At 42.3% G+C, this 27,654-nt stretch overlaps 1 protein-coding gene across 7 annotated transcripts in view; it reads left to right on the top strand.

Annotated features, from left to right (window-relative positions):
- The window catches only part of LOC134910135 (NADP-dependent alcohol dehydrogenase-like), a 465,879-nt gene that overhangs the window by 367,651 nt on the left and 70,574 nt on the right, over nucleotides 1-27,654 (top strand). The window contains exons 2-4 of one of the 7 annotated variants that reach the window (XM_063917869.1): nucleotides 2,900-3,001; nucleotides 21,902-22,040; nucleotides 22,345-22,432. The exons of the other annotated variants lie outside the window; for them this stretch is intronic. Coding sequence (XP_063773939.1) covers nucleotides 2,900-3,001; nucleotides 21,902-22,040; nucleotides 22,345-22,432 — 329 coding nt within the window. The remainder of the gene's footprint in view (nucleotides 1-2,899; nucleotides 3,002-21,901; nucleotides 22,041-22,344; nucleotides 22,433-27,654) is intronic. 7 annotated transcript variants of the gene reach the window in all.

Raw genomic sequence — 27,654 nt, 5'->3', positions numbered from 1 at the left:
ATACACTAGTACAAGAGCAGAGAAAAGGAATCAATTTGAATTGGGTGCACTCATTCCCTTCCACAAAATGATACTGTAGTTTATTTTTTTAAATTCTACATTTTATTCATATATCAATATTAAAATGTAAATACTCATATGTGAGACATGTATTTTATTTAATATCTCATATGATGTATCATATTCCCTTTTATTTGATATACAGTGTTTACATTAATATAAAAGTACAATTTATGGATACAAATGAAACATCCGACATACCAAACAAGTAAATTTGTACGGTATCAAAAACAAACAAACCCCTGCATTGAATTTGATTATGAAAATAACACTGAGTAAATGAATTAAACATCCTAATTACATTATACATATAATTAAAAATACTCTGCAAAAGCAAAGACGAAGTGGATTGTATAATTATCACTTTAAGTGTAATTACTAAGTTACAATCTATACTTGAAGCACATAACTGAGAACTAGAAAACTTAAGATCTCACAGTTGTAGAAAAGCTACACTAATAACAATTTTGTAATAAGAGATGATACACAGCATTTTTTATTCACACAAAACTTTTTTTTTCTTTTCTACACGTTAATCTATTTCTATTATTTCTTTATACTTTGCTTGATATTACCCTAATAAATGGAATATATGACACACCAAATGGGATAGTAAACAAAATACATGTATTGACATTTTAATATCGATATATATTAATAAAATTTTGAATTTTTAAAAATAAAGTACAATATCATTTTGTGGAAGGGAATGAGTGCACCCAATTCAAATTGATTTCCTTTTCTCAGCTCTTGTTCTATTGTAACTAATTATCTCCAAAGAATCATCTTTAATCAGTATGTGCCTTGCAGAATTATTTTATTAGCATATTATAGAACTTTTATGTTGGAAGCAACCCCCCCCCCCCCCCAAACCCCCCCCCCAAAAAAAAAAAACCCTGGGTACCGATGCAGACAATAGTGTTGACCCAAACAAGCATTATAAGGACATTATAAGGAATTGTCTGAGCACCATAGTCTACTCAAATTTATTTTTGATTAGAAGAGCTGGTTGTACTGTTAAGCCTCATACATAGTAAACGAGACAGTTAAAGATATCACTCAGAAAGGCCATTCTCAGCGAGATCTTTTACTATCTCATCTGGTGTGTACACTCAACATCGTTAACGACCCCCTCCCTCATCTGAACAATCCAAACGAGGGAGGACCTCATTAACGAGGGCCATGCTGCAGCTGTAGCATGGCCCCCACTCCCCCATCACTCCTCCCGCCGTCGCTCCCTTCACAGCTGGCATTGGCAAGTGTGTATGCACTTGCTGATGCCGACTCCCTGTCGGGTCCCTGCCGCAGCCAATATCACCGGCTACACACATCGGCAAGGGTGTACCCGGCTTTAGCTGAGTTCTTGCCATAGTTTTGTCCCCTCATTAAGTGGGCAATGGATTTTCTACATGTCAAAGATTACTTGGGTTGATTTAATTTACTGTTTTGATATATTGTAGTTGCATTCATGAAATAATACCTAAAATACCTAAAAGGTCATACACCAAATACACATTATAAGCAGTGGAGGATATACCACAAGGCAACCAAAGCGGCTGCTTAGGGCTTTGTGGGTCCCAGGAGGCCCAGCCGGTCCAAGGGGGCCTGACAACTAGGCTGTATAAAGCACATTTCCCGTGGACCATGAGCTCCGCTGAAATTGTCTGATAGCTGGGCTGGTTGAATACTCCTGGCAGGTTTCATTAATTAGACAGCTGTGTCCCCAGTTCTGCAGTATTGTGAGTGTGACCCGACATTACACACATGACTTCAGAAGCGCTGAGTGAAGAGCTCGGATGCACACAGGGAAGAACATTAGAACTTCCAGTGCACTTTATTACAGAATTTTCTATTTTATTTTGAATAACATCCACCTGCTACAAATTCCAGTCTGGTAGGAGTGGTGGTGGTGGAGGGGGGAGGTGGGGGGGGGGGTAATTGTGCGCTTGGTGGACAGTGTTTATTTAAGTACAGTTTACAACATCCGGCTGCTACAATCATGGCTGTGGGGGAGGCACACACTGATATGCTATTATTCTCAATTTTAAGTACTACCGTATATAAGAGATGCCTGCTACAATAAGTGGTGAAATAATGGGTATTATAAGTGATGGGGGACCTGCTAGGCTGCTGCAATCAGTAAGGGAAGGGGGAGGACACTTATATATAATGCAGTGGACACTAATGTTATTGGGTCTAAACATAAGTATTATAAAGGTACAGGTGCCTGCATTAAATATCATTGCCCCCCGCCCCCCCCCCCCCCCCCACACACACACACACACACTGATTTTAGCACATCCCACATCCCCTATTAGCAGGTCCCCCGTCCAATAGAATACCCATTATTGCACCCCTCAGTCAGATATATATATCAGTGCCTTCACGGGGACCTCCTAAATTTAGTGAGGGGGGAACTGATCTAAAATGCAGTAACTGAGTGGTGTAAAAATAGAAAGAGAATAGAAATAGAAGAGGTGAGGGGACATGTGCAATCAGGGAGAAAGTAATATACTACAATAGGCAATAATGAGGAAAAACAACAAATCATTTTTAGCAGAATCTGCAATCCAACCTGAATAACCCCCTTAGAACAGAAAATTATAATTTGACATCTCACATATTATAATAATAATAATAATAATAATAATAATAACAATAACAACAACAGCTAATATTATTAGTCGTAAATAAAAAAGAGTCAAAATTAGAAACCTTTGGTTCAATAACTAATCAGATATCCTGTATGATGGCAGCTCATTTGTATAAGTAATGAAACTGTTCTGTTTGTGTTCATAATATGAAACATTATCTAAAAATAAAATGGTTTGTTTTTAAGGTTATTAAATGCAGGGCAGCAGTTGCCTGGGAACCCCATAAGCCTCTCTCTATTGAGGAAATCGAAGTAGCTCCACCAAAATCTCATGAAGTTAGAATAAAGGTACTGTTACGTTTACTAAGAAGTCTAAGAAAGTGCTCATCTACTGTACAGTATGCCATACTTACCTCTGTTATCTACATTTCTGCAGTAACACTTATTAGTGTTTCTTTTGTGCTATACATTTTCTTTAAAATAAACAGCTGTAAACTGGAGACTGACTGACATTAGCACTGTAATGTGAAATGAAGTTTTGTCATATTTCTCCTCAAATGCCAGAATTCTATCACATTAAAATCAACATCACCAACTTGTATAATCATGTTATAGTCAAGTCAATAGGTCAAACAGTCCATAAGTCAACCCCACATGGTCACCATGCATTAGGTCGGCACTGACAAAAGGTCAACCTGTAAAGAATTACACTGGAAAATGTTAACAGATACAAAAGGCTTACTGGTTCAAATGTAGATTATAGGATGGAAAGCGCATTTCAGGGTGGGGTGTAATTGGGGGGGGGGAGGGGGGGAAGAGATAGCCTATGAAAGGGAAGAGTAAGTCTGCGTGTGAGTTGGTAATTACCTTGATACTTGGTGTGGTGTTGTGTGTGTCTATGCGTTATACAGATTATAATGAGTCGTTTGTTAAAAAGTTCAATGGGTGTACAGTATATTGAGCCACAATGCTCAAAGATTGTAAAAATATTAAAAAATCAGAAAATATAAGTTCAGAATTATCATTCAAATGTTCAATGGGAAAGTTATGAGAAAACTTAAAAAAAAAAAGAGAAAGAAAAAACATCAGGTTTGTCATGCAGACTCCCCTTTTTGCTGTGTACTTTCCTTATTTATTTATTTATTTATTTATTATTTATTACCAGTTATTTGTATAGCGCACACATATTCCGCAGCGCTTTACAGAGAGAATATTTGCCCATTCACATCAGTCCCTGTCCCAGTGGAGCTTACAATCTAAATTGCCTACCACATTTACACGCACACACATTCACTCTAGGGTTAATTTTGTTGGGATCCAATTAACCTACCAGTATATTTTTGGATTGTGGGAGGAAACCCACACAAGTACAGGGAGAATATACAAACTCCACACAGTTAGGGCCATGGTGGGAATTGAACCCATGACCTCAGTGCTGTGAGGCAGTAATGCTAACCATTACACTTTCCTTGTTCATATACCATTACTTACAGGTCACCCTTTGTGTTGGGTCAATGTCAGGTGTACTTTTAGGGCACACCTTCACCATAGGATCTTAACCCAGTACCTATGTCACCTTTGTATGCAGCCTAGTAAATTGTATGGGGTCTGTTTGTGACTTACAGCGGCATCCTGCTTTGTCAGTTCCACTCAAAAAAAGGGTATGGATTAATGCACTGTGCAGTGACAGGGTTGCGGGCCTGACAGAATTCTTGACAAAGGCACTGAGTGCTGAAACGCCTTGGAGGACACTGTTTTACAGAGACATCTACTCAGGGCCGGTTCTTGCCCTTGTGGCGCCCCGGGCAAAATGATAGGGGCGTGGCTTAATATGGGGGCGTGGTCAGTTACGCCCCCATTTGTAGCGCCGCTGAAAGAAAAGGGAAAAAAAGTATACTTACATCTCCGCTCCTGATTCCAGACCGCTGCAGACCTCCGCCGGTGCCGCTCCTTTCCTCGGATGCATAGACACTAGAGGTCAATTATGACCCCTAGCGTCTGTGCCACAATGCTGTGCGGTGCGCGATGATGTCATTGCGCACCGCACAGCAAAGGTCCTCTCCACGAAGGGAAACTAGACGCATAGCGTCTGGTTCCCTTCACAGCGGGGGACCAGCGGGGGGCACTGTGGGGGGCACAGTGGCAGATCTAGCCATGGTGCAGAGCCCTCCGGATGGCGCCGGCGCCCTCCGGAAGGCGGCGCCCCGGGCAAAAGTCCTGCTTGCCCGTGGCAAGATCCGCTACTGCATCTACTCAAAACACACAGCAGATAGAAGCTGTCTCCCTCTCCGGCTGGAGAGGGACCACATCACAGAGACACCACTAACACGGAGCCGCAGGTCACATGACCGGGTACACGGAAGCTGGAAATGAGAGCCTAAGCTGGATGGAGCAAGCCGCCTCACCGCTTTATAGACCACACTGAAGCCGGACACTGCAAACTGGGAAAAAGGAGTTCACCAGTCACAGTGGCGGAAGCTGAGCCGGCACAGGTTTCCTGGATATGCCACCGGCGGTAAGTAACACACAAGCACGCAACCCTGTCACTGCACAGTACATTAATCCATACCCTTTTTTTGAGGGGAACTGACAAAGCGGGATGCCGCTGGAAGTCACACACAGACCCCATACAACTTACTAGGCTGCATACAAAGGTGAAATAGGTTCTGGGTTAAGATCCTATGGTAAAGGTGTGCCCTAAGAGTACACCTGACCCAACACAAATGGGGACCTTTAAGTAATGGTATACGAAAAAGGAGAGTATATAGCAAAAAGGGCAGTCTGCATGACAAACCTCATGATTTTTCTCTTTTTTATAAGTTTCCTCATAACTTTCCTATTGAACATTTGAATGACAATTCTGAACTTATATCTTCTGATTTTTTTTCTTTTTATATTTTTTCTTTCTCTGAGCATTGTGACTCAATAAACACCCATTGAACTTTTTAACAAACAACTCATTATAATCTGTATAACACATAGACACACCAAGTATCAAGGTAATTACTAGAGATGAGCGGGTTCGGTTCTCAGAGAACCGAACCCTACCGAACTTTGCCTTCCGAGTCCGGATCCGAGCCAGGCTCGGATTTTCCCTCTTGACTCGGAAACCCAAACTCGGCAAAACTTCATCATCCCGCTTTCGGATTCTTGCGGGATTTGGATTCTATATAAGGAGCCGCGCATCGCGGCCATTTTCACTCCAGTCTCGTAGAGTGTATAGAGAGGACATGTCCAGTGTCTGTGTGTTGGGGCGGGAAAGTGGGGTGGCAAGTGTTGTGCTGCTCAGTCCAGTCCAGTGTAGTCACTCAATGTATTGTGCTGCATCAGTCCAGGCAGTCACAGTGTTGGTGTTCTCTGCTGCCATATATCCAGTGTAGCTGTAAAGTGGTGCTGTGTTGTGCAGACCAGTCCTGTGTAGTCAGTGTATTGTGCTGTATCAGTCCAGGCAGATATATCTAGTGTAGCTGTAAAGTGGTGCTGTGATGTGCAGACCAGTCCAGTGTAGTCAGTGTATTGTGCTGTATTAGTCCAGCCATTCACAGTGTTGGTGTTCTCTGCTGCCATATATCCAGTGTAGCTGTATAAAGTGGTGTTGTGTTGTGCTGACCAGTGGTAGTGTCCTGTGTCATCAGTGATTCCAGTGACGATATACGCTGCTGCTTTATATCCACTGCTGCAGTATAACAATTAGAACAACCTGTTGGGCTGCATCAGACCAGTGGTAGTGTCCTGTGTCATCAGTAATTTCAGCGACGATATACGCTGCTGCTTTATATATCCACTGTTGCAGTATAACAATTATAACAACCTGTTGGGCTGCATAAGACCAGTGGTAGTGTCCTGTGTCATCAGTAATTCCAGTGACGATATACGCTGCTTCTATATGTCCACTGCTGCAGTATAATAATTATAACAACAACCTGTTGTGCTGCATCAGACCAGTGGTAGTGTCCTGTGTCATCAGTAATTCCAGTCATTCCTATGACGCATATTGTCTCATATAACGGCCAAAAAAATAATGGAAAACAAAAATTTTGAGGATAAAATAGGGAAAGATCTAGAAGAACCACTTCCCCCTAGTGCTGAAGCTGCTGCCACTAGCCATGACATAGACGATGAAAGGCCATCAACGTCGTCTGCCAAGGCCGATGCCCAATGTGATAGTAGAGGGCATGTAAAATCCAAAAAGCCAAAGTTCAGTAAAAAGAACCAAAAAAAAGAAATTTAAATCGTCTGAGGAGAAACGTAAACTTGCCAATATGCCATTTACGACACGGAGTGGCAAGGAACGGCTGAGGCCCTGGCCTATGTTCATGACTAGTGGTTCAGCTTCACATGACAATGGAAGCCCTCATAACTGAGGCCTTGAAACTTATGTTGGTGTTAGATGTGCGTCCGGTATCCGCCATTAGCGCAGTGGGATTTAGACAATTGATGGAGGTATTGTGTTCCCAGTACCAAATCCCATCTAGATTCCACTTCACTAGGCAGACGATACCAATATTTTGCCATTTAATTCCAGTGATTTGGACATATAATTATTAATTACAGTGATTTTGAAAATTAATTCCAGTGATTTGGACGTATAATTCCAGTGATTTTGCCAATTAATTCCAGTGATTTGGACGTATAATTCCAGTGATTTTGCAGTATAATTTCAGTGATTTGGACGTATAATTATTAATTACAGTGATTTTGCCAATTAATTCCAGTGATTTGGATGTATAATTACAGTGATTTTGCAGTATAATTACAGTGATTTGGACATATAATTATTAATTACAGTGATTTTGTCAATTAATTCCAGTGATTTGGACGTATAATTCCAGTTGGAATTTTTGTGTCTCTTGGCTTAGTCATACAGCTACCTCATTGCACGTCTTCGACATCTTTGCTGTTTGAGGCCTAGTTTTTGAAAAGTACCATCCTGCCTGACACTGCCGTATGAGTCCAGGGGTACTGCTGTATTAGTCCTGGGGTACTGCCGTATAAGTCCACCAATTGCAGAATTTAAAAAAAATGACAGGGGCATGCTGGAGATGCTGTCAGTGGACCGAACAAATGCGGCCCACTCTCGACATTCAGCCACTGCGTGACACTACTAGATGGGCCAGGTGGTTGTGTCGCTTAGCTTAGTCATACAGCAACCTTGGTGCACCTTTTTTCTTCTTTGCATCATGTGCTGTTTGGGGCCGTTTTTTATATCTGCCCTCCTGTCTGCCACTGTAGTGCCATTCCTCGATGGGCCAATTGTTTGTGTCGCTTGGCTTAGTCATACAGCTACCTCATTGCACCTCTTCTACATCTTTGCATGAGGTGCTGTTTCGGCCTAATTTTTGAAAAGTACCATCCTGTCTGACACTGCAGTGTCACTCCTAGATGGGCCAGGTGTTTGTGCTGCACACTTGTGTCGCTTAGCTTGGTCATACAGCTACCTTGGTGCAACTTTTAGGCCTAAAAACAATATTGTGAGGTGTGAGGTGTTCAGAATAGACTGGAAATGAATGTTATTGAGGTTAATAATACAGTAGGAGCAAAATTACCTCCAAATTCTGTGATTTTAGCTGTTTTTATGTTTTTTTCCAAAAATCATCCAGATCCAACACCAAAACCAAATCACAAAAGGGTGGTTTTGGCAAAACCAATCCAAAACCAAAATACGAAAGTGGAATTAGAACCAAAACCAACACACAAAACACGAAAAGTGCCAGCCGCACATCTCTATAATTACTAGAGATGAGCGGGTTCGGTTCGTTGAGATCCGAACCCCCCTGAACTTCACCTATTTTACACGGGTCCGAGGCAGCCTCGAATCTTCCCATCTTGCTCGGTTAACCCGAACGAGGCCGAAAGTCATCATCCCGCTGTCGGATTCTCGCGAGATTCGTATTCTATATAAAGAGCCGCGCGTCGCCGCCATTTTCACTTGTGCATTGGAGATTGAAAAGCTCCATATCTGTGCTCAGTGTGCTGAAAATATCTGTGCTCAGTGTGCTGCAAATATCTGTGCTCATTGTGCTGCAAATATCTACGTTCTCTGCCTGAAAAGCTCCATATCTCTGCTGCAAATATCTGATCAGTGTGCTGCATTGTGGGGACCACCAGTATTATAGTTCAGTACAGTAGGCCATTGCTGTATTTTGCAGCTCCATGTCAGACTCAGTACTAGACAGTATCCTGATCATCAGTGCTCAATATCTGCTGCATTGTTGTGTGACCAGTATATATATATATTATATATAGTAGTACAGTGCAGCATTTTGGTGATCACCAGTATAGTAGTACAGTACAGTAGTCCATTGCTGTATCTTGCAGCTCCGTGTCACTGCAAGTATCCATATCTGTGCTGCATTGTTGTAAGCAGTATATATAGTAGTACAGTGCAGCATTTTGGTGACCAACAGTATATAGTTGTACAGTACAGTAGGCCATTGCTGTATTTTGCAGCTCCGTGTCACTGCAAGTATCCATATCTGTGCTGCATTGTTGTGAGCAGTATATATAGTAGTACAGTGCAGCATTTTGGTGACCAACAGTATATAGTTGTACAGTACAGTAGGCCATTGCTGTATCTTGCAGCTCCATGTCACTTCAAGTATCCATATCTGTGCTGCATTGTTGAGAGCAGCATATATATATATATAGTAGTACAGTGCAGCATTTTGGTGACCCATATACTACAGTACAATAGTCCAGTGCTGTTCTCGCTGCTCAGTGTCAGTTCTCCAAAGTATCATCAGTGCTCATTAAAATCAGTGCTCAGTATAATCAGTGATTGATCAGTATAATCAGTTCTCAGTATAATCAGTGGCGCTGTTAGACGTGCGCGCGTTTTCGCCATTAGTGCATTGGGATTTAGACAATTGATGAAGTTATTGTGTCCCCGGTACAAAATACCATCTAGATTCCACTTCACTAGGTAGGCGATAGCAAGATTTTACCAATTAATATCAGTGATTTATAATTAATTATTAATTACAGTGATCTTGCCAAATGATTTCAGTGATATTGTAATTTTCTTCCAGTGATTTGGACCAATAATACCATTGATTAGAACAAATAATTCCTGTGATTTTGTCATTTTCTTCCAGTGATTTGTACCAATAATACCATTGATTAGAACGAATAATTCCTGTGATTTTGTCATTTTCTTCTAGTTATTTGGACCAATAATACTATTGATTAGAACAAATAATTCCTGTGATTTTGTCATTTTCTTCCAGTGATTTGGACCAATAATACCATTGATTAGAACTAAAAATTCCTGTGATATTGAGGTGTTTGTGTCGCTTAGCTTAGCCGTCCAGCGACCACAGTGCACCTCTTTTTCTCTTTTTTCTTTGCATCATGTGCTGTTTGGGGACTATTTTTTTAAGTGCCATTCTGTCTGACACTTCCATATATGTCCAGTGGTACTGCCATTTGATATAATTCCTGACATTACTGCCATTAATTCCAGTGATTTTGCCATTTTCTTCCAGTAATTTGGACCAATAATACCATTGACTAGAACGAATAATTCCTGTGATTTTGTCATTTTCTTCCAGTGATTTGTACCAATAATACCATTGATTAGAACGAATAATTCCTGTGATTTTGTCATTTTCTTCTAGTGATTTGGACCAATAATACCATTGATTAGAACTAAAAATTCCTGTGATTTTGTCATTTTCTTCCAGTGATTTGGACCAATAATACCATTGATTAGAACTAATAATTCCTGTGATATTGAGGTGTTTGTGTCGCTTAGCTTAGCCGTCAAGTGACCACAGTGCACCTCTTTTTCTCTTTTCTTTGCATCATGTGCTGTTTGGGGACTATTTTTTCAAGTGCCATCCTGTCTGACACTGCAGTGCCACTCCTAGAGGGGCCAGGTGTTTGTGCCGCCTTTTGGGTCGCTTAACTTAGTCATCCAGCGACCTCTGTGAAAATTTTAGGACTAAAAATAATATTGTGAGGTGTTCAGAATAGACTGGAAATGAGTGGAAATTATGGTTATTGAGGTTAATAATACTATAGGATCAAAATGACCCCCAAATTCTATGATTTAAGCTGTTTTTGAGGGTTTTTGATAAAAAAAACACCCGAATCCAAAACACACCCGAATCCGAGAAAAAAAATTTCAGGGAGGTTTTGCCAAAATGCGTCCGAATCCAAAACACGGCCGCGGAACCGAATCCAAAACCAAAACACAAACACAGAAAAATTCCGGTGCACATCTCTACTAATTACCAACTCATACGCAGACTTACTCCTCCCTTTCATAGGCTAACTCTTTTCCACCCTTTCCCTCCCCGCCACCCCACAATTCCACTCCACTCTGAGTTGCACTTGCCAGCCTAGAATCTACACTCATACAGGGGGTTGGACACCTCCGTGTAAAGCTACACCTATACCTTCCCCTATCAGACCAGTGAGCGCAGTACTCCATCAAAAATCAAATGGTTGATGTGGCACTGGTTGACACACACATGTTTGACACATGTTGACACAACTTTTTAAGGGTTTTCATACTTTACCATCCACATGGACTACAATTGGGAATAGTTACCTGCCTGCAGCATGGTGAGTAAAGCAAGCCATACAAGGGGACATGGTAATTTGGGTTCTCTGTGCTCTGATGGTGAAAACAACACCAAAAAAATTAAAAATACATGTTATGCTGACCTTTTTTGTGTGGACTATTTCCCAAACGCCCTTTTTGTACCTATCGACCTTTTTTCTGTGTCGACTTTTCATAAATCAACATTTTGTCCATGTCGACCTTTTGTCAGTGTCGACCATAATGACTGTTGACCTTCTATACCATCATGTCTCCTGTACTCTATGTTTTTTTATAGGGAATACATACTAATTACCAGCGGCTAGGATGCCCGTTGTCAAGATACTGACCGCGGCATCCCAGCTGCCTGTATGATGGCAGTGAGATGCGCACTAAAAAGCCCCTTGTGGGATCGCTGCGCTTTCCATGCTACGGGCATGGTGGCTCGGCTTGCCACAGGTTTTATTCTCCCACTATGGGTGTCGTAGATGCCCACCAGTGGCGGATACAGACAGGGGCGAAAAGGGCAAACGCCCCCCCTACACATATTGCGGTGGGTCCGGTTAACGCGACGACCAGCACCTGCGGGCTGCGGCAGCACTAACACAGCTGCCGCGCCCGCTCCCGCCGCCGCTGAGAGTCTAAGTGAGGGAGAGAATAGTAAGTGCAGGGGGCCGGAGGCCGGAGCAAGCAGTGTGTTACTCACTGTCTTCTCTGCCGCGCCCGGCTCCCCTCCCCAGTCCCAGCGGTAGCGTCTATTTTCCCTTCATGGAGAGGACCTTCCAGGTCCTGATCACGAAGGGAGCATAGACACCCTGTCTCAGCCGCTCCGGCTCATCCTCCTCCTCAGTGATATGATGCCTCTGCATAATGACAAACACTGTCATGCGCAGTAGGCATTTGTGGATGCCAAGGATTCATTCAGTGTGCTACAATGTGAATTTCGGCTCATTCAGTGTGCTATAATGTGAGTTTCGGCTCATTCAGTGTGCTATAATGTGAGCTTCGGCTTATACCGTGTGCTACAATGTGAATTTTGGCTCATACCGTGTGCTATAATGTGAATTTCGGCTCATACCGTGTGCTATAATGTGAATTTCGGCTCATTCAGTGTGCTACAATGTGAATTTCGGCTCATTCAGTGTGCTATAATGTGAGTTTCGGCTCATTCAGTGTGCTATAATGTGAGTTTCGGCTCATTCAGTGTGCTATAATGTGAGTTTCGGCTCATTCAGTGTGCTATAATGTGAGCTTCGGCTCATACCGTGTGCTACAATGTGAATTTTGGCTCATACCGTGTGCTAAAATGTGAATTTCGGCTCATACCGTGTGCTAAAATGTGAATTTCGGCTCATACCGTGTGCTATAATGTGAATTTCGGCTCATTCAGTGTGCTACAATGTGAATTTCGGCTCATTCAGTGTGCTATAATGTGAATTTCGGCTCATTCAGTGTGCTAAAATGTGAATTTCGGCTCATTCAGTGTGCTCTAATGTGAGTTTCGGCCCAGTCAGTGTGCTATAATGTGAGTTTCGGCCCAGTCAGTGTGCTACAATGTGAATTTCGGCTCATTCTGTGTGCTATAATGTGAATTTTGGCTCATACCATGTGCTATAATGTGAATTTCGGCTCATTCAGTATGTTACAATGTGAATTTCGGCTCATTCAGTGTGCTACAATGTGAATTTCGGCTCATTCCGTGTGCTACAATGTGAATTTTGGCTCATTCAGTGTGCTATAATGTGAATTTCGTCTCATTCTGTGTGGTATAATGTGAATTTCAGCTCATACTGTGTGCTATAATGTGTACCATTGTTGTCCTATTACTTATGCCATCACAGGATCTATTAAAAGAAATGACTATTTATATAAAGCATTTTTATCTGCTAAAGTAAATTTATTTCACTTTTTTTTATTTATTTTTTTATTCCTCTCTGAAAGTGGACTGTGAGCCCAAATCTAGGCTGCATGATTGTGCATGTGTGATCTACGAATGTGCAGATGCATGCAGGAATGGCAATTCGCCAGTCTGTATCACCAGTGCGCAGGGTTCTCTCCAATAACTGGCAACAATAGGAAATTTTTGAAGCGAACGAGAGGGGCATTTCTAAGTGGGAGGAGCTAGGATTAGGAGAGGAGTCATCATTTTTAAACCGCCCCCCCCTAAAAGTTAAGTCTAGATCCGCCACTGATGCCCACAGAGGGAGGATAGCCTGGCTCGCCAGTATTCCGGCGGCATTTCATCACCTGTCGGGATCCTGACAGGTGGTCTCCTGATTGCCTCCCCATTATAGTTTGTAATAGTTATTACATTGTAGATGAAGATTAGAATTTAGACCAGTGGTTCCCAAACTTTTTTGAATCATAGCACCCTAGAGTATCATCATTTTTTTTCATGTCACCCTAGGCCAAAAGTTTTCTAGTGGTATATTTAGAAAGGAATATTAAATTAAGTAAACTGTGTTTATATGTTATCCTTAGGTTCAATTGTGTGGTGATGGACACAATTTGCTTCTGTTATGTTATATTATGATTGGCAGCCACCAGCACTGATTTTGCCTATTACATTGACCATCGATAATTTGCATTGGTCCTGGACCACCAACCCAGGCCACCCCTGCAAGTGTCCCGAGGCACCCCAGGGTGCCTATGCATACAGTGTAAGAACCACTGGTTCAGACAGTTGTTTGGAAGAGATAATGGTTCCCAACAATCCTGTGTTACTTTTATTTTTAAATGTAATACACTTGGGGCCCGATTCAGACTTGATCGCTACTGTGCGTGTTTTTGCAGCAGTCTTGGATCAGATAGCCGCCGCCCATAGAGAGTGAAAACCCGCCCTGTGCAAGTGTGTGAATGCATGTGTACAGCGTGTGAAAATTCCGCCAGACAGCGGACATCTGCAAATCCATTTGCAACTCACTCACCATCTAATGTTTTTTCCAGTCTGTGCGGTCTGTGCGTAGCCCAGGACTTACTCCTGCAGTGCAATACAAACAGGCTGTTTGGGTCCAGAGCAGACGTCACACACCCTCCCTGAAAATGCCTGCATTTTTCCAGACACTCCCAGAAAACGGGCAGTTACCATCGACAAACAGCCACTTTCTGTCAATCACCTTGCGAACGCCCCTGCAATCAAAATTTTTGCACCCTCCGGTTGCTGTTTGGCGGTGTGCCTGCGCATTGCGGTGCATGCACAGTCATTTGATAATTGGCCGCAGTGCAATTTCACACAACAGCGATCAGGTCTGAATCGGGCCCTTAGCTTTACAAATTATTATTAAGCAGAGTCATCAACTAAGAGCACGTAGAATTCAGCCATTTCACCTGACCACTGAAAGAAACATATTGTTTCAGTATGGCTATCCACATGTCTGCCCAAATTAACCTCTTCACTGCTGAGAGTGTTCAAGCTGCTGCTGAGCCCATTTTTCCATGTTTGTGATTGTAACATACAAACATCAATGGCCCTCATTCCGAGTTGTTCGCTCGCAAGCTGATTTTAGCAGCTTTGCACACGCTTAGCCGCCGCCTACTGGGAGTGAATCTTAGCATAGTAAAATTGCGAACGAAAGATTAGCAGAATTGCGACTAGACACTTCTTAGCAGTTTCTGAGTAGCTCCACACTTACTCGGCAACTGCGATCAGTTCAGTCAGTTTCGTTCCTGGTTTGACGTCACAAACACACCCAGCGTTCGCCCAGACACTCCCCCGTTTCTTCAGACACTCCCGCGTTTTTCCCAGAAACGGCAGCGTTTTTTCACACACACCCATAAAACGGCCAGTTTCCGCCCAGAAACACCCACTTCCTGTCAATCACATTACGATCACCAGAACAAAGAAAAAACCTTGTAATGCCGTGAGTAAAATTCCTAACTGCATAGCAAATTTACTTGGCGCAGTCGCAGTGCGAACATTGCGCATGCGCAATTAACGGAAAATCGCTGCGATGCAAAGAAAATTACCGAGCAAACAACTCGGAATGACCACCAATGTTTTTATTCTTTTTAGGCAGCACCCAATCAAATTATACCTTGTTTTTTTTTCCAGAAGACAGAGCATTAGCTTTTTGGTGCATTCTAATTTGACAAGTAAAATGTAATCTAATTGGCAAAAAAGTGTACAATTATAATTTTATTCTAGATTTTTATTTGTAAACACCACAAAAATATGTTGTGGTTCTTGCTTCAGCATTAAACCACCTTTCAAAAACAGGAAAAATCTGCACTTGAAAATGATAATTTTTTTTTTTTTTTGGATAATTTTCACTGTCTTGATTTAAACACTTACTATGGTTAGGAATAACACATCGCCCAAAGAAACCTGACATTTTTTAACTACTGCATTAAAGGGACACTTTTTTAACACAAGGCAGAGGATATCTGGTCTTTAGATCTTCCTCCCTTTCCTCAGTGAACAATTTTATTTTATGTAAATTGTTTTAGTAATAAATACTGATGGGGCACATAATTTGAAAGAGATGACTCGTCCCTTTCAAACATTAATGACCCTGTTCAGGTACAAGTGTGGTAAGTCACTAGTAGTCAGGTGATTTCAGGCAGGGCCGAAACTAGGATTGCTCTCACCCGGGGCAAGACAGTAAATTTGCGCCCCCTCCCCCACAATTTTTTTTTTATAATTATAATTAAAATACAATTATATATATATATATATATATATATATATATATATATATGTGTGTGTGTGTGTAAAAAATAGAAGTAATCAGTGCCTAATAATGCCTAGAAAATGACGGTGGGGACATAGAATGAAATTTAGTGAAAGTGATGATGAAGGCCTTTGCATTGGGACGAAAAGCGTCGGGAGTTACCATGGACCCTCTTTTGATGGACAGATAAGCTTTTATATCAATTGTTTCTTGTACATGTGATACCTGCTCGTTTTAAACCGTGGTTTAATTTATGTACTAAAGTAAATGTGAAAAATTATCTTTCTACTACGCTATTGTGGAGTGTGATATTCTGGGAGCGTTTCCAATTAACACTCACTAAGTAGAAAAATTTTATAAGTACATATAGGTTTAAACGGTACACACTATTGGTTGTTTCTTTTTCTCTTTTGCATATTACTGTGATGATATTGGTCTGAGGACCGAAGATTCCTATCTGAGATAAGTGCTTGTCCCATTTTTTTTCACTAAATTTCATTCTATGTCCCAACCGTAATTTTCTAGGCATTATTAGGTGCTGATTACTTCTATTTTTTACACATTCTAATCGCCATAATTTGTTATCAGCTGCCACCCACGTTTGTGAGGAATGCATGTGAAAATATTTTAATTCTAAGAAATTATTTTAATATTTTACTACAGATTATATTTGATCCACATGAGCGCACACTTATACATTTTGACGAATATATATATATATATATATATATATATATATATAAACAGAAGTCCAACAGTGTGGAGGTGCACTCTTCCAGTTAAATAATTTCTCACAAGTTCATCTTTCACAATAGCTTTATTGCAGTCAAATTTAGGCTTATTTAATCGACGTTTCGATCCTCAGTTTAGGATCTTTATCAAGATAAGCTTCCAGTTTATGAGAGCATCATATATTGATTACTGAAAAAACACAGAATAAAACACATAAATAGACATACAGTAAAAAAACAAAATACAATAAGGAAACAAACAAATAAAACATCAGTGGACCACCACGCCCCTCTTGGTCAATTATCAAAAAAGATTCATTAATCACCAAAGTGAATCATAAGTATTGGCCAGTGTCTCTATAGATAATTACCGTGTGTAAGCAAACCTACACCAAGGATATATATATATATATATATATATATATATATATCCCACACGTTACACCACAGAGGAGCCGCGTATACACATTACATAGATTGTATATGAGCACATTGACACACACGGTATAGGGACCAAATTCACACTGACGCACACAAAATATATAGGGACCAGATGCACACACACACACACACACACACACACACACACACACACACACACTGTATAGGGATCAGATGCACAATGACACACACACACTGTATAGGGACCAGATGCACACTGACACACACACACACACACACACACACGTTGTAAAGAGGGGGGGGGTAGCTGTCTGCCAGGCAGAGAAACATACCTCGTAAATCTCTCTCTGTCACAGGTGGGCTCCACCTCTCCTTCAGAGTCCAAGCTGCTTCACTGTGTTCCTCCGCTGTTCCCAGGCATGGGGGAGGGCTGTGTGCTCAGGGCTGCCGGAGAATGCAGTCTCTGTGAAAGCTCCCCTGTCAGAGGAGCCTGCAGAGTCCAGTGCAGGCGGCATGCTGCAGCGTGAGTGACTGTGACTCATTCACTGTCACTGACTGCATCCAGCGTGCCCTCATCAGTCCCGCGCTCTGTGCTCATGGCTAAATCCCGCCGGCCAGACTCCTGTCTCTGTCCTCTCTTCCTCTCCTCCCTCAACTCGGCAGCCAGCATCGCGCAGTGCCCTCAGATAATTTTGGCTGCGAAAACAGCCTCCCTAGCGCCCCCCTCATTCCAGCGCCCGGAGCGCGTGAACCCCAAGCCCCCCCTAGTTACTGCCATGTTCCAGGTGTACATGTCATACCTGTTCCTTCCCGCCGTAATCTGTCTCAGCCCCCTGAAGAGCTACAGGCGTCACTCCTGTGTACGTTTCGGCAGATAGATGAGGGAAACCCCCAGAGGACCTCCACAGAAAAAGTGGCAGAGAGAATGTATGCTAAAGGATTTTGTATTTATTTCTAGAGACTCTGAATACAGGCTAGAATGGGTCACTTCAATCACAGGAACATACTGTATGGCAAGCATTTCTCATATCATATCAACACAGGAATCACTAATGCCTACTTAACAGTGGTCAATTATTTCTACTTAGCCGTTTGCAATCATGTCTACTTAAGCATGGAATGATATAGTCACATACACTCTCAGTATGGTTTGGTTCAATTAAACTTAAATAGATGAAGAGTCCAGGACACAATGTCATCTTTGTGTTCAACACCAGTCCATGTGATTTTATACTAGTGATGAGCGGGTTCGGTTCCTTGGAAACCGAACCCCCCCGAACTTCACCCATTTTACACGGGTCCGAGGCATACTCGGATTCTCCCGTATGGCTCGGTTAATCTGAGCGCGCCCGAACGTCATCATCCCGCTGTCGGATTCTTGCGAGATTCGGATCCTATATAAGCAGCCGAGCGTCGCCACCATTTTCACTCGTGCATTGGAAATGTTAGGGAGAGGACGTGGCTGGCGTCCTCTCCGTTTATTAATAATATTTGTGCTTCTTATTGCTTAATTGTGGGGACTGGGGAGCAGCTGTATTATATAGGAGGAGTACAGTGCAGAGTTTTGCTGACCAGTGACCACCAGTATACGTTGTCTGCCTGAAAAACACTCCATATCTGTGCTCAGTGTGCTGCATATATCTGTGCTCACACTGCTTAATTGTGGGGACTGGAGAGCAGCTGTATTATATAGGAGGAGTACAGTGCAGAGTTTTGCTGACCAGTGACCACCAGTATACGTTGTCTGCCTGAAAAACACTCCATATCTGTGCTCAGTGTGCTGCATATATCTGTGCTCACACTGCTTAATTGTGGGGACTGGGGAGCAGCTGTATTATATAGGAGGAGTACAGTGCAGAGTTTTGCTGACCAGTGACCACCAGTATACGTTGTCTGCCTGAAAAACACTCCATAGCTGTGCTCAGTGTGCTGCATATATCTGTGCTCACACTACTTAATTGTGGGGACTGGGGAGCAGCTGTATTATATAGGAGGAGTACAGTGCAGATTTTTGCTGACAGTGACCACCAGTATACGTTGTCTGCCTGAGAAACACTCCATATCTGTGCTCAGTGTGCTGCATATATCTGTGCTCACACTGCTTTATTGTGGGGACTGGGGACCACCAGTATATTATATAGGAGGAGTACAGTGCAGAGTTTTGCTGACAGTGACCACCAGTATACGTTGTCTGCCTGAAAAACACTCCATATCTGTGCTCAGTGTGCTGCATATATCTGTGCTCACACTGCTATATTGTGGGGACTGGGGACCACCAGTATATTATATAGGAGGAGTACAGTGCAGAGTTTTGCTGACCAGTGACCACCAGTATATATAGCAGTACGGTACGGAAGGCCACTGCTCTACCTACCTCTGTGTCGTCAAGTATACTATCCATCTAGATTCTATACCTGTGGTGCATTTTAGTTTTGCAGTTTGCTGACAGTGACCACCAGTATATATAGCAGTACAGTACGGAAGGCCACTGCTCTACCTACCTCTGTGTCGTCACGTATACTATCCATCTAGATTCTATACCTGTGGTGCATTTTAGTTTTGCAGTTTGCTGACAGTGACCACCAGTATATATAGCAGTACGGTACGGAAGGCCACTGCTCTACCTACCTCTGTGTCGTCAAGTATACTATCCATCCATACCTGTGGTGCATTTCAGTTGTGCGCAGTATATATAGTAGTAGGCCATTGCTATTGATACAGGCATATAATTCCACACATTAAAAAATGGAGAACAAAAATGTGGAGGGTAAAATAGGGAAAGATCAAGATCCACTTCCACCTCGTGCTGAAGCTGCTGCCACTAGTCATGGCCGAGACGATGAAATGCCATCAATGTCGTCTGCCAAGGCCGATGCCCAATGTCATAGAAGAGAGCATGTAAAATCCAAAAAACAAAAGTTCAGTAAAATGACCCAAAAATCAAAATTAAAAGCGTCTGAGGAGAAGCGTAAACTTGCCAATATGCCATTTACGACACGGAGTGGCAAGGAACGGCTGAGGCCCTGGCCTATGTTCATGGCTAGTGGTTCAACTTCACATGAGGATGGAAGCACTCATCCTCTCGCTAGAAAACTGCAGTGCCACTCCTCGATGGGCCAGGTGTTTGTGTCGGCCACTAGTGTCGCTTAGCTTAGTCACACAGCGACCTTGGTGCGCCTCTTTTTTTCTTTGCATCTTTTTTTCTTTGCATCATGTGCTGTTTGGGGACTATTTTTTTGAAGTGCCATCCTGTCTGACACTGCAGTGCCACTCCTAGATGGGCCAGGTGTTTGTCGGCCACTTGTGTCGCTTAGCTTAGTCACACAGCGACCTTGGTGCGCCTCTTTTTTTCTTTGCATCATGTGCTGCTTGGGGACTATTTTTTTGAAGTGCCTTCCTGCCTGACACTGCAGTGCCACTCCTAGATGGGCCAGGTGTTTGTGTCGGCCACTTGGGTCGCTTAGCTTAGCCATCCAGCGACCTCGGTGAAAATTTTAGGACTAAAAATAATATTGTGAGGTGTTCAGAATAGACTGAAAATGAGTGGAAATTATGGTTATTGAGGTTAATAATACTATGGGATCAAAATGACCCCCAAAATCTATTATTTAAGCTGTTTTTGAGGGTTTTTTGTAAAAAAACTCCCGAATCCAAAACACACCCGAATCCGACAAAAAATTTTCAGGGAGGTTTTGCCAAAACGCGTCCAAATCCAAAACACGGCCGCGGAACCGAATCCAAAACCAAAACACAAAACCCAAAAAATTTCCGGTGCACATCACTATTTTATACATTGTCCATCTGGTGACAGTGCAACATTAGTCTCTGTATAGGTAAGCATTGAGCATTCCTTGGGGTAATAAACAGGGTAATAAATATCTTTGTCCCAGGACTTGAAATGGAGTCAGACCATGTTCATAGGATAGGATGAATAAGGCAATAAGCTCTGTATTTCAATGTATTACAGACAATGTCTAGCACAGGCTGGTGAATGCATAGAAGAAATGGGTGTCTCTCACCAAATCAGTGAATGTATTAGGTTTCTCCTTCTTCAGGGCAATCTGGGATGACTTGGACCTGTCATTTCCACTGGAATGCTTGGTCTGGTTGTGGCACCACAAGTCTCAGCCAACTCTTTAATGCAGTTTGTCTCTCTGGATACTGTCCCATTTCTTTCTTGTCTCCTATATCAGGCTTTCACACATCATGTAACTTTCTCTGCTGTCTGCTTCACATCTCCCCATCATGGGGGGTAATTCCAAGTTGATTGCAGCAGGATTTTTTTTAGCAGTTGGACAAAACCATGTGCACTGCAGGGCAGGCATATTTAACATGTGCAGAGAGAGTTAGATTTGGGTTGGTTATTTTGTTTCTGTGCAGGGTAAATACTGGCTGCTTTATTTTTACACTGCAAATTAGATTGCAGATTGAACACACCCCACCCAAATCTAACTCTCTCTGCACATGTTAAATCTGCCTCCCCTGCAGTACACATGGTTTTGCCCAACTGCTAAAAAAAATTCCTGCTGCAATCAACTTGGAATTACCCCCATGGACTCTTCCTTTTGTGTTCCAGCTAACACTTTTGTAGAACACCTCCCCCTTCACTTTCCTTGTTTTCCTCCATCCAGCCCCCAGCTTGAGGGGTAATTTAGTTGCTAGTGATGACACAGATAGGGGGGAAGTTGCTAACCCTTGCAGCTTGATATCTAGCTGGTCAGCAAGGTCTCTCCTGGGATGCCACATAATTATAGGGATGAGAGGTAACATAATGTTCTCCTGACCATGTTTTCCTTAGCGCAGGATAATATTGCATGTTGAGAATCAGACAGCTATGAGATGGCCACATTTTTTAAAAAAATGGAGCACTCATATTTTTTCTATGACTTGTTCTTTGCAGATTCTTGCTTCTGGTGTATGCGGGTCAGACAGCACTGCATTAAGTACAATACTACATACCAAATTCCCAGTCATTTTGGGTCATGAAGCTGTTGGAGTTGTTGAAAGTGTGGGTCCGGGAGTGACTCGGGTTAGACAAGGTGAGTCTTATGTAGTGATAGCTGCTATACTGAAATCAAATGTGTGGATGCATATATTAAAGGAATAGCATCATCAGATATTGTACAGTATTCTGAAATATTAATCTAGCCAGTGGTTGTGATAATATTGTGTGTTATTTTAGGCATATATAGCATTTATTCTAACATAACATAAGTGATGTGAAACCTTGAGTTCGACCTGCATAATAATCCCATACTAAAAAGATGTACAACATTTGAAGATCTTCATGTTCAGTTGAGGTATAGAGTTCTTGGATAAGTTAATTTTCTTTTATATCCTTAGGTGACAAAGTCATCCCACTTTACCTTCCCGAATGTGGAGTTTGCAGAGGCTGCAAAAACCCAAACACCAATTACTGTGAAAAAAATGAGTATGTTTGTTCTCTTTCTATTTGTTTGTTTCAATTCTAAAGACAAATGTGTAAAAGCCCGTACACAATTGGCGACTCACTCCAGATAGCAAAATCGTCTAGCGTTTCCCCTCCCGGGCCAGACCGCCATACATACACACTGAGCGGTATCATACAGTGACGTCATGCTGCGCCTGGCCTGAACATGCAGCATATGATGATATAGTCAGATTGAGCTGCATGCACAGATGACAGAGGCGGTCGTTAAAAAGGCCCGGGACCGCGCATTGGCCGTCATCAGCAGCATAGACACTGGGCGAAATTGTAAATGATATCACTCAGAATGGTAAAAATAAGCAATATCGCTTACAAAATCGCCTAGTGTGTATGGGCCTTAAAAGAGGATAAATCATATTAGTTTAGTTATAGATGGATCTTGGTGAAGACATAGGAACCTACTGTATCTATTATATTACAGGACAGTTCTGGCCCTCCATTAGTTAAACAACTTGTATAAAATAATTGCTGTACAGTACTTAAAATGTATTGTCATCCAAAATTGGAGTACAAAGTAATGTCCAAAGCAGATACCATAATCTTTCAGGAATATATTCTTTACCGTGTCAACTACTAAGTATGTCAAATTTAGCAAAGGCTCTACTTAATCAGTGAAAGAAGAGATAAGTGCCAAACAGGATCAATTTTAAAATTATTTTATATCATAATTGAATGGTTTAACATTGAATATCCCCCGGTTTATATCATCTATGAAGAAATTTTAGGGGCCCTTAGTTTTTTTTAATGAAGAAATACAAATCGTCAGCACAACTTTAAATCAAACATTTTTTTTAAATCAAACTTGCTATGATTTATCATACTACAGGTTGAGTATCCCTTATCCAAAATTCAAAATCACCCATTTTTGGGTCCCCTACTGAGATACAGACAAGATAGATAGATAGATAGATAGATAGATAGATAGATAGATAGATAGATAGATAGATAGATAGATAGATAGAGATATTATATTATATATCTATATAATATATCTATATACACATAATATATATTATATATATGTTATTATCTCAGTAGGGGACCTAAAAATGTGGGATTTTGAATTTTGGATAAGGGATACTCAACCTGTATTGAGCTATTTTTATTGCCTCTATACCAAGATAGCTGCTCACACAAGCAGTAATCCTGATTAAGCCTAACAGCTACACTTCAACTACAAACAGTTTGGTGGAAGATGAGAATGCAAGCTATCATCCTAGCATTGTTATTCCACATGGGCACTGTGAAGGTCAGAGGAGGCTGAGGGATCCAAATGGATTCCTGTTTGTATTCCGGACATTCTTCTAATAGGTAAGAATACGCTCACTCCATTTGAAGTTGGTGTTAGATACCAGAGTCAAGCTCCAAAAACTTTTCAGTGCTTGTTAAATAACTCAAAATACTCCAAATACTCACTCATACGTGTCTATATAAGAGAAAAGTAATACAAACTGACCCTTATGGATTACATAGATAGCAATAAAGATAAAAGGCTTGGGTGCATGGCCTTACTGGTAACAGAGGCAGATGTGTCTCTTGTGGGCTCCTGCTTAACATTAGAGATGAGCGGGTTCGGTTTCTTTGAATCCGAACCCGCACGAACTTCACTTTTTTTTTCACGGGTCCGAGCGACTCGGATCTTCCCGCCTTGCTCGGTTAACCCGAGCGCGCCCGAACGTCATCATGACGCTGTCGGATTCTCGCGAGACTCGGATTCTATATAAGGAGCCGCGCGTCGCCGCCATTTTCACACGTGCATTGAGATTGATAGGGAGAGGACGTGGCTGGCGTCCTCTCCATTTAGATTAGATTTAGAAGAGAGAGAGAGAGAGAGATTGCTGTGATACTGTAGATTAGAAGAGAGTGCAGAGTGCAGACAGAGTTTAGTGACTGACGACCACAGTGACCAGTGACCACCAGAGACAGTGCAGTTGTTTGTTTTATTTAATATATCCGTTCTCTGCCTGAAAAAAACGATACACAGTCACACAGTGACTCAGTCTGTGTGCACTGCTCAGCCCAGTGTGCTGCACATCAATGTATTGTATATAAAGCTTATAATTGTGGGGGAGACTGGGGAGCACTGCAGGTTGTTATAGCAGGAGCCAGGAGTACATGATAAATAATATTATATTAAAATTAAACAGTGCACACTTTTGCTGCAGGAGTGCCACTGCCAGTGTGACTAGTGGTGACCAGTGCCTGACCACCAGTATATTAGTAGTATTGTATACTATCTCTTTATCAACCAGTCTATATTAGCAGCAGACACAGTACAGTGCGGTAGTTCACGGCTGTGGCTACCTCTGTGTCGGCACTCGGCAGGCAGTCCGTCCATCCATAATTGTATTATAATATATACCACCTAACCGTGGTTTTTTTTTCGTTCTTTATACCGTCGTCATACTAGTTGTTACGAGTATACTACTATCTCTTTATCAACCAGTGTACAGTGCGGTAGTTCACGGCTGTGGCTACCTCTGTGTCGGCACTCGGCAGGCAGTCCGTCCAACCATAATTGTATTATATACCACCTAACCGTGGTTTTTTTTTCATTCTTTATACCGTCGTCATACTAGTTGTTACGAGTATACTACTATCTCTTTATCAACCAGTGTACAGTGCGGTAGTTCACGGCTGTGGCTACCTCTGTGTCGGCACTCGGCAGGCAGTCCGTCCAACCATAATTGTATTATATACCACCTAACCGTGGTTTTTTTTTCATTCTTTATACCGTCGTCATACTAGTTGTTACGAGTATACTACTATCTCTTTATCAACCAGTGTACAGTGCGGTAGTTCACGGCTGTGGCTACCTCTGTGTCGGCACTCGGCAGCCCGTCCATAATTGTATATACCAGTGACCTAACCGTGGTTTTTTTTTCTTTCTTTATACATACATACTAGTTACGAGTATACTATCTCTTTATCAACCAGTCTATATATTAGCAGCAGACACAGTACAGTGCGGTAGTTCACGGCTGTGGCTACCTCTGTGTCGGCACTCGGCAGCCCGTCCATAATTGCATATACCACCTAACCGTGGTTTTTTTTTCTTTCTTTATACATACATACTAGTTACGAGTATACTATCTCTTTATCAACCAGTCTATATATTAGCAGCAGACACAGTACAGTGCGGTAGTTCACGGCTGTGGCTACCTCTGTGTCGGCACTCCGCAGCCCGTCCATAATTGTATATACCAGTGACCTAACCGTGGTTTTTTTTTCTTTCTTTATACATACATACTAGTTACGAGTATACTATCTCTTTATCAACCAGTCTATATATTAGCAGCAGACACAGTACAGTGCGGTAGTTCACGGCTGTGGCTACCTCTGTGTCGGCACTCGGCAGCCCGTCCATAATTGTATATACCAGTGACCTAACCGTGGTTTTTTTTTCTTTCTTTATACATACATACTAGTTACGAGTATACTATCTCTTTATCAACCAGTCTATATATTAGCAGCAGACACAGTACAGTGCGGTAGTTCACGGCTGTGGCTACCTCTGTGTCGGCACTCGGCAGCCCGTCCATAATTGTATATACCAGTGACCTAACCGTGGTTTTTTTTTCTTTCTTTATACATACATACTAGTTACGAGTATACTATCTCTTTATCAACCAGTCTATATATTAGCAGCAGACACAGTACAGTGCGGTAGTTCACGGCTGTGGCTACCTCTGTGTCGGCACTCGGCAGCCCGTCCATAATTGTATATACCACCTAACCGTGGTTTTTTTTTCTTTCTTTATACATACATACTAGTTACGAGTATACTATCTCTTTATCAACCAGTCTATATATTAGCAGCAGACACAGTACAGTGCGGTAGTTCACGGCTGTGGCTACCTCTGTGTCGGCACTCGGCAGCCCGTCCATAATTGTATATACCAGTGACCTAACCGTGGTTTTTTTTTCTTTCTTTATACATACATACTAGTTACGAGTATACTATCTCTTTATCAACCAGTCTATATATTAGCAGCAGACACAGTACAGTGCGGTAGTTCACGGCTGTGGCTACCTCTGTGTCGGCACTCGGCAGCCCGTCCATAATTGTATACTAGTATCCAATCCATCCATCTGCATTGTTTACCTGAGGTGCCTTTTAGTTGTGCCTATTAAAATATGGAGAACAAAAATGTTGAGGTTCCAAAATTAGGGAAAGATCAAGATCCACTTCCACCTCGTGCTGAAGCTGCTGCCACTAGTCATGGCCGAGACGATGAAATGCCAGCAACGTCGTCTGCCAAGGCCGATGCCCAATGGCATAGTACAGAGCATGTCAAAACCAAAACACCAAATATCAGTAAAAAAAGGACTCCAAAACCTAAAATAAAATTGTCGGAGGAGAAGCGTAAACTTGCCAATATGCCATTTACCACACGGAGTGGCAAGGAACGGCTGAGGCCCTGGCCTATGTTCATGGCTAGTGGTTCAGCTTCACATGAGGATGGAAGCACTCAGCCTCTCGCTAGAAAACTGAAAAGACTCAAGCTGGCAAAAGCACCGCAAAGAACTGTGCGTTCTTTGAAATCCCAAATCCACAAGGAGAGTCCAATTGTGTCGGTTGCGATGCCTGACCTTCCCAACACTGGACGTGAAGAGCATGCGCCTTCCACCATTTGCACGCCCCCTGCAAGTGCTGGAAGGAGCACCCGCAGTCCAGTTCCTGATAGTCAGATTGAAGATGTCAGTGTTGAAGTACACCAGGATGAGGAGGATATGGGTGTTGCTGGCGCTGGGGAGGAAATTGACCAGGAGGATTCTGATGGTGAGGTGGTTTGTTTAAGTCAGGCACCCGGGGAGACACCTGTTGTCCGTGGGAGGAATATGGCCGTTGACATGCCAGGTGAAAATACCAAAAAAATCAGCTCTTCGGTGTGGAGGTATTTCACCAGAAATGCGGACAACAGGTGTCAAGCCGTGTGTTCCCTTTGTCAAGCTGTAATAAGTAGGGGTAAGGACGTTAACCACCTCGGAACATCCTCCCTTATACGTCACCTGCAGCGCATTCATAATAAGTCAGTGACAAGTTCAAAAACTTTGGGTGACAGCGGAAGCAGTCCACTGACCAGTAAATCCCTTCCTCTTGTAACCAAGCTCACGCAAACCACCCCACCAACTCCCTCAGTGTCAATTTCCTCCTTCCCCAGGAATGCCAATAGTCCTGCAGG

Source organism: Pseudophryne corroboree, chromosome 1, assembly GCF_028390025.1.
Source record: "Pseudophryne corroboree isolate aPseCor3 chromosome 1, aPseCor3.hap2, whole genome shotgun sequence".
Lineage (NCBI taxonomy): Eukaryota > Metazoa > Chordata > Amphibia > Anura > Myobatrachidae > Pseudophryne > Pseudophryne corroboree.
This window is presented reverse-complemented; position numbering and strand designations above follow the sequence as displayed.